This window comes from Lontra canadensis, unplaced genomic scaffold, assembly GCF_010015895.1.
Source record: "Lontra canadensis isolate GAN:19392208 unplaced genomic scaffold, GSC_riverotter_1.0 scaffold55, whole genome shotgun sequence".
NCBI classification, from domain to species: domain Eukaryota; kingdom Metazoa; phylum Chordata; class Mammalia; order Carnivora; family Mustelidae; genus Lontra; species Lontra canadensis.
In genome coordinates, this window is record NW_022631049.1 from 10,209,583 (window position 1) to 10,226,296 (window position 16,714).

Consider the following 16,714-nt stretch of genomic DNA (forward strand, 5'->3'; position numbering starts at 1 on the left):
TTTATTTTTTCTAAAATCTAAAGTCTACCGATAGTAAATAATTTTATGGTGCTCTGAAATTAAATAATTTAATTTAGTATAAATAATATAAATTAAAGGAAATTTAAAATAAATGGGTAAAATGTATGGTGTTCTTAATTCTCTAGGACATTAAATTGTATGATTGGACAGATGAAGCATATCTTGACTGCAGAACAAAAGAAGACAGATTTTAAGCCAGAGGATGAAAACAATGTTTTGATTCAATATACTAATGTGAGTAAAATAATTCAGTATACTAGTAAGAATATCTATTATACATAATATTTTCATTAACATTTTCATTGGTGTGTCTTACTGTGCTCTAAATTTTTTTCTTTTATACTTAGAGATTAATGAGACACTGTATATATTTTCTTATTAGCTAAGCTGATACACATTTCTATGTAATAAGTGTAGAAAAAATTTTACAGGCCTGTGTTAAAGTCTGTGCTTATGTAAGAAAGCAAGTGGAAAAGATTAAAAATTCCATGGATGGGAAGAATGTGGATACAGTTTTGATGGAACTTGGAGTACGTTTTCATCGACTTATTTATGAGCATCTTCAACAATATTCGTACAGTTGTGGGGGTGGCATGTTAGCAATTTGTGATGTAGCTGAATATAGGAAGTGTGCCAAAGACTTCAAGGTATGTATTCACAAATATAAAACTTGTCAATAGGCTCAAGAACATAAGTCAGACAATTAAAAATGCATGCTGACTTGTAATCACTACTGAAAAGTTTAAAACTTGTTGATATTGTAGTGAGACAGATCTAACATTTATTTCCTAACTGAAAGAGTAATGTTCTAATCATATTTTCAGTCTTAACACATTTTTGCTCTGTGCTGTATTTTAGACAAGGCCATATTTCAGTTCAACAGTCCAAATGACATTGGTGACTTCCATAACCAATGCTGTGTGTATATCACACATCAGGAAAATAAGTTCTTTCTTCAGGTACATCTCTGTGAAATCAGTTTTCCTTAAGCTTAAATTATTTAAGAAAACTGCTATATTAATGGTAACTAATTCTAATCCACAGAAGTATAAATGACAACTGTTGAAGGAAATTGGCATGAATCTTTTCAAAAAGATTATACCAAGTTTATTTAATGTCTAAAATATTTAGGTTTTCACAATTTCAGGAGGTTTTTACAGTTTTTAATATTGAATCCTCCCATATTAGTAAGTCTTAACAGTATATAAATGAGAAGAATTTATAAAATAATTATAAAACTAGAAATTGTTTTGTGTCAATGTTATTTTTTTCTTCTCTTATTTCAATTCAGATTCCACTGGTATTACAGCTTTTTGATACTCTGCATGCACTTTGCAATCTTCTGGTAGTTGCCCCAGATAATTTAAAGCAAGTCTGCTCAGGAGAACAACTTGCTAATCTGGACAAGAACATTCTTCACTCCTTTGTACAACTTCGTGCTGACTATAGATCTGCCCGCCTTGCTCGACATTTCAGCTGAGGTTGAATATGCAAGGGAAACGTGTTGTACTTCAGCAGGCCTTGGTTGATAGAAAGCACAGGAGATTTCTTATGACACAGCCAACATATTATGGAAAAATGACTGTTTGGAGAAACAGCAGCCATACTTACCCTTGAGATTTTATTTGAAATTTGGACACTACTGGCCATATTTTGTTTTTCCCCCTTAAGTTGAGTTTTAATTCTGTTCTTGAACTTACAAATTTCAGATTCTAAATTTCATATTCTGTGAAACTACATGTCACTGTTTTCATCCTGGAAAATGTTGGTGTCAGAAGACAAATGTGATATTATCAGTGTTCCAGTTGACATTCTTTAACATATTCTATTGGGAAGTTTCACTGTCCTATTTTGCATTAATGGTAAAATACAACAAAACTGCATTTATTATTTACCAATTTTTAATGACCTTTTCAGCACTTGGTAATTGTTAAACAAGTTATTTTAGGTTTTCCTATTGAACTTTTGCCTCTTTCAAAAGGTTAGTAATTGAGCATAATTTCTGTAGTTGGTTAATTGGATTTTTTTTCCTAAGGTATAATAATATTCCAAGAAAAATGTTATAGACTAAACTAAAATGATGAAATGTTTTATGTAGATATTAGGTGTGGATCAGGATACATCTGCTTTCTGGGTAAAAAAAAAACAAAACAAACCTTAAAGTTTACTATTTCTTATTTTGTAAACAGATTTTAAGCCAATGCTAGCAAGAAATTAATAAGTCTGCCTTATTTTATATTTCACTTAAGATAAGGTGGAGGACCTTAACTAAAGGACCCTATTTATTCATTATTTTAATACTATAAGGGAAATAAAATGAGGTATAGTCTAAATGGTGAATATGAGAAATATTGACAGTGTTTAGCAACAGTACAGTCCTTTAAGATTTCTTTCTTAATGCTAAACTGGAATAAGATGGGATGGCTAAACATAAGTAATCTATTTTAAGGAGAACCAGGAATTGATAGCGTTATATATTCTACATCTGGAGATGAGATTTGTAAAAACTGGTTGCTTTTCAGATCTATAGTTTCTGTCATTATCTTTTTCAAGGTATTTCTGAAGCAGTTCTTACTGATTGGAATTAGTTGAATTGGCTTAATGTGGTGACATAATAAATCACTTATAAAATTTTAAAACATCAAGTGGAAATTTAGAAAGGCTCTTACTCTACAATTTCTATAAACTTGCTCCGTAAGAATTCATTCTTATCTATATGTAGTGTTTCAGCTTCCTTTGTGTTTTTCATAATCATCTAGGGACAGGTAAACTTTAATGTTCAGCTCATTCTTGGCATTTTTTTTCCCTTTAAGAAGATTTTTGGCCTAATTTTGGCAAACTACTTTTCTTTTAAGACTATGTTTCTGAATGGTCGTCAATTTTTCCAAAACTTCCAGGTCCAACGCTAGCGACTGTTTAAATTACTATTGACTAAATATTCTTCATTTTCTGTTTAGCCCAGTGTTACCAAGGTAAGGAAGAGAAACAAAGTATGCCAACTTAAAGCATTTCAGGAAATCGTGGCAGTTTTAGAAGGCTGTCTAGTTTTCTATTCCTTAGCCAAGGGAAGCCAGAACAGATTTTGGATACTAGAGAAAGTCATATGCTTGTACTATTGCCATTTTAGAAAGCTCTGATGTGAATTCAAATTATACCTCTGTTACTTAAAGCCAACAATTTTAAAGCAGTAGTTTTACTGGCCATTTGAACTCTTTGTACACAGTGTCAATTTGTAAAAAAAAAAAAAAAAAAAAAAAAAAAAAAAATCTTAAATAAAACATGTGAGAAACATTTTAAGACTTCCAAATCAGAGAAGTGCTTCAAATTATTTTGTTTGGATTAATTTTTAAAATGTAAAGGCTATACATGTTGCTTAGATATTTTGTTAATTATTATTTCCATGCTTGAGTTTTGTGCAATATTTTCCATTATGTCCATTGACCAAGGCAGTGACAAAGAAAACTCGTAAGTGAATACTTAGAAGTGTTAACATTAATGCTTTAATAAACAAATTCCCTGCAGTTGTTTTTTTATTTCACTCCATTTTTACATCTTTAGGATATCTGTACTTAATTTTATAAATTATTTCTATTCAAGTTTTCAAGATGCTCCTTATTTTTTATAGCATAGGTCTTCTCACTTCCTTTTTTTAGCAGAAAAGTACTTTATAACTAAGATTAGACATTTAACCTAAACTGGTTATCTTTCTCTAAGAAAAAAATTGTTTTTTTTATAAACCCTTATGCATTCCTTGTATTCTTTGTATTCCAGTTTTTAAAGTATTTTTTATATTTGTGGCCACTATAAAATTATATCCACAATTTATGACTCAAAAGAGATGATCAATAAGTAAGATTTTTTTCATGTGCACATGGTAAAATTTTAGGTTAGCATGACCAGAACTTTGTGTATTAGTAACTTTAGCCAACATTGAATAAGGAAAATCTTTACAGTTTTCTACAGTTCCACATGAGCTAACAGGCAACATTTAGGTAATGTTTGGAAGTTGCAAATATGCACCAAAACACTGCAAATTATATTTCTTCAACTTGAGTATATTCTGTTTGCATAAAATGGTACAGAAAGTGAAATACAGAACACAAGTTTAAGAAGTCTAGTGTGTATGTTATGATATTGAAAATGACAGTCAACCAGAGTAGATGAATAGCCCTTACGAAGAATTATTAATGATGCTTGGATGGACCTTTAGATAGTTGACTACTTCAAGACAAGTATTTAGCCTCTTTTTGAGCATCATCATGGTTGCAAGTCCCTAGCACCTTCCCTTTTTAAGTAAGAGCTGCTTTGATATATTTAAATAATTTTCTTTCCTCTTTCATTTAAAATATTTCACTATCTGAATATCAGCCTTCTGACTTACCATGAAATAATTGACTTATCAGACCGACTCAAAGTGGAGAATTTACTGCTTGCTTAAAATGCCTTTTTTTCATCTGTGATGGTGAATAGTTACTAGTATCTGGATAAAGAGATTTTGATTCCTGAAATGCCACAAAACCTTTTAAGGTTGTCATGTTTATAAGGTAGCGGCTAAGGCATGCTTGAACATATGAGAGTAAGCAAGGTTCACTTAGGGCATAATTTGTCATTGACTTAAAAAGCTCACCTCTGGGAATTTAATTTTTTTTAATACAAATTTATGGTGTGTATTACCTATATATTAACTCATTGACTCAGAAGTGTGAGATGTTTCCTAGAAGTGTACTGAATTCTTTTGGAGAATTTAACATCAAAAGTACTTTATGCTTTTATCCAAGTGAAATTAGTTTAACTATATTCAGTTCCTGTAGTACTTCTTCTGCTTGAGAAAATTGGACCTGAAATATTTTGTGTACTTTGGAGGAAAAGACCAGTCCATGTTGTTAGAGTAAATAATTCTGCCTAAAGTAAAAACAGCAATTTTGATGCATAATAGAAAATAACGATAGCTACATTTATCTAGTCAGGTTCCATGTACTATGCTAACCATTTGTATACATGATCTCATTAGATTCCAAAGCAGCCTTAGGAGTTGGGTACTATTACCTCCATTTGACAGATGAAACATCTGAGGCACAAAAATGTTAAGTAGACCTACTCAAGGTCTATAGCTAATAAAAGGCTCAGATTGAAACCTAAGTCTTTCTCACTCTTTATGTTCTGTACACTCTTCTTGTTTAACATTTAAATAGGCTCTTAGTTTTGATAGCCTTGTTAATTTTTGCTTAATCTAATCCTCTTCTTATCCAATGTTTGGTTCACTGTAGTGTTTAGACTGTGAAGTTGGTACACAGGATCAGTAGCTAATTTACTGTTGGATTTTTTAATGTGCCCAGTGTGTGATCATACTTTTTAAATTTGCTTTTTAAAATTTTATAAGTGGTCATGAAATTTTAATTTAATATTAAGTTTATATTTAGTAGAAATATTTCAACCAAAAAATTCTTTTTAATATTATTTTCATAATTATAGTACTATGTCTGCTTAAGAATTTTTACAGAAGGAAGAGCCCAGGTATTTTGTTTCATATTTTATAACATAGGAGTAAATGACAACTCTACCTTGGAAAATAGGAGAAAATCAATATTTCTACCTTCAAAAACAGACTACTTTAATGTTATAGGTTTGCCAATTCTGTTAATTATTTAATGTGTTTCGTAGTTTTTAAGTGACTAATGCTGGAGTGAAAATACAGGGAAAATGTACTCTGTATTAGCAATAGGTAGGTATTTTCATGTAATCAAAAATTGCATGCTTAATCTTTTAAAAATTGCCTTAACTCTTTTATTCTTACCACTGATCAGTCCTTTCTCTTTCCAAATTTAGGGGAGAAACAACTCCTCAAGTGTATATGGGAGAGAAACCTTACACAGAACAGTGTAAGAATTGTAACTGGTGATTTGGAGCAGTTAGGCTGATAACCCTGGGCTTAACAAGGTTGATATTTTTAAACTTGGCCCTGTATACTTTAACACTTTTATTTGGGTGGTAACATAAACTTCAGTTCTTGTGATAAATATCACTTTTGAAGGGAGGGAAAAGTAATTAACCATACTTGTTCATTTTATAAGTGTTTTAGATGGTTGCAGTCTGCCTCACCATACAAAGCCAATTTAAATATGAATATATCACATCATACTCCAAACACCAAATAACCTCAGAGGAAAGTCATTTATTCAGAAAGCATAGATTTGTGCTAGACAGCAGTGATGCATTACAAATATATAATTATTTGCACTAATATTTGAGCAGGTGGAATGGATTAGAACATGGTCAACATTATGCTGCTGATAACATGTATTTTTCTATATTAATATGTACTGTGCAACATGTATTAAAATTGTCAATAATTCATTTTAGCCAAGATACTAATATTTATATTACTATGTTGAAGAAACAGTATCCAACTGAGCCCCTTTTAATTTAAAAGTCTGAAACTGGAATTAAGTTTACTTTGAAAAACCACTTAAATTACTTTATAATCATGAGAAGGTCAGTAAAACAGAATTATCAGTGACTGGTGACTTAATAGGAAGAAGTATGGAGGGTTAAGAATAGGGCTAGGAATCTGCAATGAGTAAGTTAAGTTTCATTTATTTATAGCTCAGACAAGTGACTTCCTTTTATTTTCACTATTAGCAATCTTAAATGAAGGAAAATGTCTTATCCCTTCCAGAGTATCTTCATATTAATACGCTAAGTCTGAAGATTGGATGGAACCAACTCCCAAGGAATTAACCTCCAATGGTGGACTTTAAAATTTTTTAGATTAAACTTGAAGAGGTAGGAAGCCTTCTTGATAACCCCTGTAATCTTAAACAGGCAGGTGCCTTTAAGTGAAACCATCCCTTTTTACCTGCCTATCATTTTAATCTTTTATATTGTGGGTAAATTTGGTTCCTTTGAACTCTGGTATTTTGTAGTGGAAATTCTATCAAATCTGAGCTTTTTGATATAGAGAATATTATCTAAACAGAATCTGAACAGTGCTGACCTAAGGAGAACTATGACACTACCTCTAAGTGTATTGTTTGCAAATGCTGTATGCTGTTTAGAGGATTCACATTAAAATATGTGAAAATACTTGATAAGGAATAATACTAATAAGTGCCTCTATATTAGGATTCTCCAGTAAAATGTACTTTCATTTTTTGCCACCAGGGGGAGAAGTTATTTTTATAATAATATCTACATTTTTATTTGATTTTAAAAACAGAACTCAAATAGTTTCTCTCTACTGAACAGCACCTATGAACATATCACTATCCTAACTAATAGGAAGAATGTGTGTTTGTATGTGTGTATGTGCGTTTAAATAAGATTGTGAAAGTCATGTGAAAATTTTCTGGGTCAATTAATGACATAAAACTAAGACAGTTTTGGTGAACCTGTATGTGCACAGTAGAACCAGTAATTGGAGAAAGTTCATTATAATTATGTTTTTGGAGTTATATAGCTCATTGAATTACATTATCAGCTCTTTAAGAATAATCTATTGATTAGTTTTCTGCATTCTGCTTTCTAAAGAAAAAATTTTGAAATAATCTCAAGCTTACAGAAAGGTTGTAAATACTGTACAAATAAAATTTTTCCACTATGAGATTAAGTTGCTGTCATGATGCCCTATCACCCTACAGTACTTTTATATTTCCAAAAAGAAAGAATTTTCAATATAACCGTAATACACCCATCAAATTAGGAAATTAACACATATTTCTCCCTCAGACCCTATCTAATTTTCATTAATTGTCCCACTAATGTTGTATGAAGATATAGTTCAAAATCACATGTTGCCTTAGGTTGCATTATCTGTTGTTTCTTTTACTCTGTAACAGTTCCTCAGTCTTTCCTTAACTTCTGCTACCCTTGACTTTTGTAAGATTATAGGCCAGTTATTTTGCATAATGTCTTTAAATTTGGATTTACCTGTTTACTTTTGGTTAGATTCTAACTGTGCTTCTTTAGCAGGAATATTACAGAAGCAATTCTGTGTTCTCATTGCATTCTGTTAGGTAGTGCATAATTTCATTTTGCCCCATTTCTGCTGATGTTCATTTTGATCACTTGTTTATGTATCAGGCTTTTCCACTATGAAGTTACTGTTTTTTTTCTTTGTAAGTATTTTTTGGGAGAATTAGTTGAAGCTGTGTATATATCCTGCTAATCAAATTTTCAATTTATTGATACCAGTATGAATTCATGATTTTCCAGTCAATGGATTATTATCCGTTATTTCCTTTGAATCTCAAATTGTCCACATTTAGCCAGTGCAGGCCCCTTCACGTTGGCTCCTATGCTTTTTTGATATGTTGCCATCATTTTTTAAAGCACTTCCTCAGGCATATAGGATTCCCAAACTCATCTTGTACTTACCTTGCCCCAGCCCTAGAATCAGCCATTTCTCTACCATTTAGTGGGAATTGGTATTTAGAAGCCATGATTTGTGTGTGAGATGTGTTTTTGATGACTGAGATGTCACTGTCACTACTCGCTCTCAGTGGACAGTGCTAGGGGGTTTTGTGTGTGTTTATACACACTTTTTTTTTTTTTTAATTTATACACATACACTCCCTCTCCTGTGTAACATCCTTCTCACTCCACTTGAGCTCCAACAGCGCATATTGGGTTTCTCTCCCACTCTGGAGAGCTTCCTCACCCCATTCAGCCCCCAAAGCTTGGGCTTTAGGACAAAGGGGAATGAAAGTGGTCATTACAGAAAACATGTAAAAATTTTAAATAAAAACTCATAATTTAATCACTCAGAAAAAAATATTTTTTGGTGTGTTTTCTTTTACTGTAGTGAATAGTTAGTAAAGTCACATTGAGAATGGTTAAAGTGTTTATGCCAAAACACGGCACTTTCATTTTGAAAGAATTAAATTTGAAGTCCATGTCATATGTTTTTCTTTTTCCTACTGTGAGTAATTACTAATTAATGATAAGGATACCTCAGAGAAACTGATTGTGTGAATGCAAATTTGATACCAATAGGATATCTTTACTAATAAAGCTTAGAGGGAAAGGGATCATACAGTTTTCATTTTATAGGCCAAAATATGTATATATGTTTTAGTAAGACAGACTATGTGAGAAAAGGGTCAGTATCTGGGACGAATTTAATACATGTTATAATGAACTTCATGTGAAATAGGAGTCTGTGCATGGACAAATTACTCAACTCTCAGTTTCCTTGTTAGGTCTCTATGATTACCAAAATTCTTTAATTCTGAATCCAAGAAGATGTAGGCATTTTATTAAGAGCTTATAGTGATGTCAGAAATAGATTAGCTCAACAAGCCACCTCTGAGCCCAGCTGAGAATATGAGAGAGCCACCTCCCCTAAGCTACCAGGATGCAATGACCATACACCATTGTGATTAAAAGTTAAGGCTCTTGATCAGACAAATGGCAGATGCACATCTTGGCTTTGTGACCTTGTGCAAATACTGTAAAGTGGGTAGAAGAGATACTTAAGATTTTTTTTCATTCTCACTGATTTCTTTTTTTTTTTTTTTAAGATTTTATTTATTTGACAGAGATTACAAGTAGGCAGAGAGAGAGAGAGGGAAGCATGCTCCCTGTCGAGCAGAGAGCCTGATGCGGGACTCGATCCCAAGACCCTGATATCATGACCTGAGCTGAAGGCAGTGGCTTAACCCACTGAGCCACCCAGGAGCCCTCTCACTGATTTCTATGAACTTTTTAAAGGAGTTTCCAATCCCCTGAAGGATCACTTCATTCATTCATTCTTCATTTGATAAACATTGAAATTCTATTTTTACCAGGTATTGCATTAGAAGTTAAGGATATTAAAATAATAAGATCCTGCCCTCAAGAGTCTAGTGTAATGAGAGAATGTATGCAACCAACCATAGTGCTGTATAATAAGTACGGTAATAGTAGCATGGAACCAGGTGCTACAAAACCTCAGAGAAACTGTTTTCAAATTTGTGGGCTGATGGGGGTGAGGTAGGTAATTAAAACTACTCAAATTACCATTTATTAAATACCTACTAAGTCAAGCACCTTGCTAATAAGTACGTTTGTTATTTCACTTAATTCTCACATTGCAAGGTGGGTACTGTTATTATCCCCACTTTACAAATGAGGGAACTGAGGCACAGAGAAGTTTGATGACTTGACTAAGGTTATATATCTAAAAAGTGATAGAGTCAGAGTTCAGATGGTACCCACAAGCTTCCAGAGCCAATGGTTTGACTACTTGGTTTTATTACCTCTAAAAAGATTTCCCAAAAGAAGGTTACATTTCAATTGGGCTTTAAAAGGCAAGGATATGTCAGGATATGGGGCAGGAGGTAGGGCATTCCAGATTGAAGTGGCTCACTCTTTCAAGGGTGTGTAGCACATGAGTCACTGGTATATTCATTGAGTGGCAAGACTGAATAGAATTCCAACTGTGTAATCTATCAAAAAAGGCAAGTAAAGGTGGAATACTTGGGTCAGAATTAGCTTATTAAGAATCTTAAATGTTATGCTCGTTGCTTATGCTTTATCATGAAGATGACAGACCAACCATTGATGATTAAGCAGGTGAATGACATGAACCTCTCTAAAAAGATGACTGATAGGAATGTATGCAGTGGATGAGAGGGGAGAAGAGAGCAGAAGCATGGTTACTGCTTTAATCTGGAAGGTAAAGGCCTGAACTAAGGGGTAGCACAGAAATGAAGAGGAGGTGATGAATTCGGGAAACACTTGGAAGAGTAAACCAATAGGACCTATCTATTGCTTATTGGATGTGGAGGACAAGGAAGAGAAGGAATCAAAGGCAATTCCAAGATTCTTAGCTTACGTATCTTGGTGAATGCTAACATTATTGGTTTACACAATAATGTATAATATCGTATACCTTAGCAAAATAGGTTTAGAGGGAAAGTCAAAGAATGCTAGAAGAATATCTGTTCTCTCATGAGAACTTGGTTAAGGTCATATAAAAAATTTAAACCTTTTAGTCTATTTTTTCAGAAATACTGGAAGTTAAGCAGAATAAAAATTCCATTGGCTTTGAAACATAGGGGAATGACTTTGAAATCTGAATAATAATATTATTTGATGATTGTATAGTTGTTGAGTTTTTGTATTTTACTTCAGATCAAAAAAAAAAAAAAGCTTTCTTAGTGTTTTAGTGTATAGGTATATTGGATAGACTCGAAAGGAATGACACCTCTTCCTCTCCCTCCCCATCAAAGTCAGTCCTTTAGAAAGTTTAAATTGGGAAGTATATAGATGACTTGCTATGGTTGGATCATTTACATGTTCTATAATTACCATTATCTGACTTCAAAATAAAAGGCTTACCATGGTATTTCCTTTGTAGGTGCTTAAGACTGTGTATATATAATATTTTTTGTCTTTTCTCATTTCTAAAATAATGTGTATATACTATAAATACTCCAAACATTACAGAAATATACAATGTAGTATAACCCGAAATATATAGTGTAGTGTGCTGCTTTCCTGGCTTGGTCTACAGAAGGTCAATTTTTTAAAAATACTAAAATTCTAGCAATTCCAATCCAACACCTTCAGTTCCCCCCCCAAACCTAAAGTTGTAGTGTTAATAAAGCTTTACTGCATGCTTGGGGGATAACCAAAGAACAGCTCCAAAAGTGATTTACTCTGCCATTGGCAGTGATTTTTTCTCAGGTTCATGAGCCCCAAATTCAATATCAGGGACCCTGTGGAGTTTCTATCAAGCTCCCAGATATTGAGGCCAATTTAATGCCTATCAAAAAACTCTCCAAGAACTTTCATGCTCCAAATCCAGACCCAAAGAAGTTCTTTCTGTCCCCCTCCCACTCCTAATTCCAAGGCCCCTTCATTTTTCTGCTTTAAGATGATTGAGAGAGGGACTAGAAGGTCAGTTATAGTAGAGTGGATTTCTCAAAGCCCAAGTCAGTTCATTTTAATAATACCACACAGAAGCACTGAGAGTCCTCTATCTAAATCTACATATAGGAAAGCATTTTTCCAATGTTTCAGGAGCCCAGCTTAGCCAACACCAATCACATTCAGTTATTAAACAGAACTAATGGGGGCACCTGGGTGGCTCAGTGGGTTAAAGCCTTTGCCTTCGGCTTAGGTCATGATCCCAGGGTCCTGGGATCGAGCCCCACATCGGGCTCTCTGCTCAGCAGGGAGCCTGTTTTCTCCTCTCTCTCTCTGCCTGCCTCTCTGCCTACTTGTGATCTCTGTCAAATAAATAAATAAAATCTTAAAAAAAAAACAAACAGAACTAATGATGATAGCTAACACTCAAGAAGCATTACTTTGTGCCAGATGTTATTTTAATTTTACATCCAGTCTACAGAAAAACTCTGTGAGTAGGTACTAATATTGTCATCATTTTATAGATGGAAGAGTCAAGGCATGGAAAAATTCAGTGCAAATTTACCCAGGTAGGGAAAGGTAGAGCAACAATTGAACATAGGCAGTGAGACATTGGTGCCCGTAACTCTTAACTCTACCATGTTACATTTCTGAGAAAATCAGCTGCTCAGATGATAACATCTGGATTTAGACTTCTGATGACCTCACATCTTTCTTCAGGATCAACTGGTGAAGAGTTTATCCTGCATAATTTTACCCAAACAAAGGGTACATCTCAAATTATAATACGTTTATCTACTACTGGGTATCCTAACTATCCAGCAATCCCCCAAAGCTAGATCATTTATAAAACAAATGAGCCAAAATACTGAAAAAGTGAAAAATCGCAGTAATCTTGCTCAGAGTTAAACTCTTAATAATCAAGCCATGGATTTCGACTGGTATAACCTTTTCAACTTGTTCTTACCCTTAAATTGATATTTTTCACGTTCAGTGTGCAGATTGAACATTAATGTAGCCCTTCGTAACATGAGCAAAAATACCTAATCAGCATACAGAGTTTGGAGAGTGAGGCTTTCCTTTCTTATTTAGAGCCAGCGGGTAAGAATTCATTGGCCAGTTGATAACGTTGCCTAAATGTTAGGCTAGGCCAGACCCAAACCTGGTCCATGGTCCAGATTCCAAGACAGGCAGTAAAGACACCTTGGGCCCATTTTAAGGATACTTTTACACAATTAACAAATCTGCAAATGAGCAGCAATACAAGTGTGTGAATAGAGAGGTCGCAGTGTTTCCTTTGCTCTTTGTGGAAGGGTGCCCCAAATTCAGAAGTTTAACAAAACACATTTCTAATGAGGAATCATTACAAAACTTTACCTCATAGAGTTTTATTAGCCTAGGCATAGAGGTCCTGTTGGCACTTGATTTATTTTTTTCATTCAAGTCAAATATTTACTGAATACCTACTATATGCTAGGCACTATTTTAGGGACAGGGGATATATCAGTGAACAAAACCCCATTTGTTGTTGAGCTTACATTCTAGCAGCAGAAGCCAATCAATATAATTTTTTACCATCAGTATAACAAGTAAATTCTAAAATACATTAGATGGTGATAAATGCTTTGGGGGAGAAAATAGATCTGGATATAGGGAAAAAGAAGACTTGGCAGGGAGGAGTTTCCACTTTAAATATGGAGGTCAGGATGGCAGGATTAGCTTTGTATGTGTGCAATCTGCAGTTGCACATGGACTATGAGGAAGGGACTGACCTTGGTTTGATGTTTTGCTGACATCTTGAAATTCTTGATTTTATCTTTGAACTTACGCTTCTCAAGTGAAGTCTGATTGGACAAGGGAGTATGTGTATAAGCAGAGGGCAATTTTTATGTCTGTTGAGATTCTACTTGAAATTGCAGTATATTGGCATACTAATTTGGGAGAATTAGGTATTTTTAAAATATTAAGTTCTTTCCATTCAAAAAGATGGTATGATTTTCTATCTGGTTTTATGTCCTTCAGTGATACTAAATAGGTATTTTCTATTTAGGGTCAGCACATTTCTTTTTTAATTTATTTAAATTATATTTGAACTTATTCCTTAGGACATTTCTGGGAGAACAGCAATTTCAGTACAAAGCACATCTTTTTCACATTAAAAATCCAGCATTTGAGGGCACTTGGCTGCCTCAGTTGGGGTAGTGTGCAACTCTTGATCTTGGAGTTGTGAGTTCAAACCCCATGTTGAGTGTAGAGATTACCTGAGTAAATAAATTTTTTTAATCCAATATTTTGTCCTTTTACTCATAATCATAGAAGGGAGAAAATTTTGGAGAAACATACAACTAGAAACATGTTTTTTGGAATGTTGTATTCCTGGCCGTGCTTCGCTTGTAAGTTTATTCTGAAACTCATCGGAATCAGATGCATAATCCCTTTCTGGAGAAAGCAGACCAGTGAGTCTGAAAGTTACAGGAGTACTGGACAGGACAAGGTCTGTATTGGCCATGAGAACAGACTGCTCTGTGATTACTTGTTGGAATAGCTATGGTTGTCAGTAAGAGCAAAGAGAAGTAGCTAGAAAGATCAATAACCCCGTGTCCCCTCGGGTGGAGTCTACATATGTATCATCGACACCAAAGGCCAATGAGAACTGAATGCAAAGAGCAGCACGAGCAGGGACCACACTGGCTGATGTGGTGTGTGGTCCAGACTTGATTCACGCAAACCAGGGAAAATGGAACTCCTCCCAGATCAATAAGGCTATACATCTTATTGCAAACCACAACAGACACATTTGATCAGCAGAAGTATCTTTACCAGCAGAGCAGGACATGCAAATACATGGAGATGGAGCAGTTAGATGAAAAATAAGAGCAAAACCTGGAAAATAACAGCACCGTGGCAGAAAGAGCCGGACAGTCTAGACTAAAACTAAGTGGACACAGAGGTATTTGATGGGCTGTGGCAGCGTGGCAGCATACTTCTGGAGACATTGTGATTCACAGAAGACCATCAGCCCAGCCAGGATGAGCATGGATCCAAGAGGAGATGAGGCAGAGAGAGGGGTCCAAGACTAGGTCTGAAACTGCTTCTTTCCATTTCGGGCTCTAGAAAAACACCTAGCCTTAAAGAAATCATGCAAATACAGTGAATTGGTTGTGCTCAAATGACCCACTTCAGTGGACCTATATGCCATTCACTCATGTAGGCATAATTCCTTACCAATTCATGTTTCTTTGTTTACAGTGGCTAAGGAGATCTTCATTCAGGTGTTAGAGTAAAATCAAAGGAATCTTCTGCTCCCAGATAAATTTCAAGCCATGATAGTGGTTTCCACCAGAACATTTAATTGTCAGGCTCCAGTTTCACAGACTGCTGCAATTTTGCAGTTACGGGAAGGTAGAATGGGAGGCTGTTGTTCAGATCCAGAATGGCAATACCATTCTTAGCATTCATTTTTCCCCTGAGCATTGTATGAGCCACAGGCAGGGTAAGAGTTAAGTGTGTCAAACTGTATGCACAAAATAAGAAAGGGGGAGAGAGAAATGTTACCAGCATATTTTTAAACAAAAGACATGAAAAGGGAGGGTCTTCTAAATATAAAAAAATTTTCCTTTTCATACATATTGGCAGCTGGGGGGGTTATTATTGAGAATATGGGTAAAGTTACTGCCAGTTTCTGCTGGTACTCATGCTTAAAAAGAAACTATGGAAACCAGGAGAAGGAATATTAATTAAGTTCAAATTTGGAATGTCCTTGCCAGGAGTAGATGAATGAATTCAATGAAGCAACCTGTTGGGTTGTAATTCAGCGTTTTGTTAGCAATTTAATAGAATGCTGAACTTTTCATAAATTAACACTTTGTTTTAATAATCTTATTAAAAGGTTATTTTTTTTATAAGATTAGTCCTAGAATGTGATTTTGTTTTACATTTAAAGAACCAGGACATTTTTTTTTCTTTTTTCACCATTTTAAATAACCACATTCTTGGTTATTAACAAGAAGTGTTTAATACACTTATATGTTAAAAAGCAAAATAATGTAGACAAGTAACTGTCTTTCCCATTCCAGACTCTCAGTCTTACCCCACCACTAACTGAAGAAAACCATTACCAATTTCTTGTGTATTTCTTTAGAGATGTTATTTGTACATCTGTTTCATACAAATTCACAAAATCTGGTTTTTTTAAGACCTCTTATAGCTCTTTTTAAAGGTTCCCTAACATATATATGCATATATGTTTATATATATATTACATGATTTATATATATTTACTACCCTTTGATGATTACATCTTTTGGGTATTATTCATTAAGAACACTTGCCTTTTAAAAGAATATTTTCTAATAGTGAAATTCATATGAATGTCTGGAGCGGGTAATGCTAATGAGAAAATACAAAATGAGAAAATTATTCACCTGAATAAATCTGGAGAGTTTACAAGTAAAGCTTCACTGGTCACTGCAGGGTTTAAAGTTTCCACTTTACAATGTAAATATGTTGTGGTCGTCTTAGTTCTTAGACTAATTTGCTTCTTTCTGGTGGGGAGGATAGCAACGTTGAGAAAACACTGACTAAACTGAAAACCAGCTCCATTTAAATGTGAAGCTGCATTCGAAACACCAGCATAGCCTGCTGAAGGGCTCTGAACCTTAAGCTGCGTGCCTTGCTGAGTTTTATTCCAAATAGACAACAGCAGATGGTAACAATGCACTTCTCATAGATGGTAGGAGGGAGGCAGTCTTGTTTCAAGTAATACTATTTCTGGGCGATAATCCAAAATGCGCAGTAGGCAGAAGTTAAAAGGAAGCGCTTGCTTTTAGGTTTTTAAAATATA

The 16,714-nt window shown here is 34.3% G+C and overlaps 1 protein-coding gene across 2 annotated transcripts in view; it reads left to right on the forward strand.

The window, feature by feature from the left end:
- EXOC5 (exocyst complex component 5) overlaps nucleotides 1–3,542 on the forward strand; it is a 61,718-nt gene extending 58,176 nt beyond the window's left edge. The window contains exons 16-18 of one of the 2 annotated variants that reach the window (XM_032875312.1): nucleotides 147–255; nucleotides 453–668; nucleotides 1,313–3,542. In XM_032875312.1, the coding sequence (XP_032731203.1) occupies nucleotides 147–255; nucleotides 453–668; nucleotides 1,313–1,501 (514 nt within the window). In that variant the 3' untranslated portion in view covers nucleotides 1,502–3,542. The remainder of the gene's footprint in view (nucleotides 1–146; nucleotides 256–452; nucleotides 669–1,312) is intronic. The other variant, XM_032875313.1, reaches the window with a different exon arrangement.
- The last annotated feature ends 13,172 nt before the right edge of the window (nucleotides 3,543–16,714 follow it).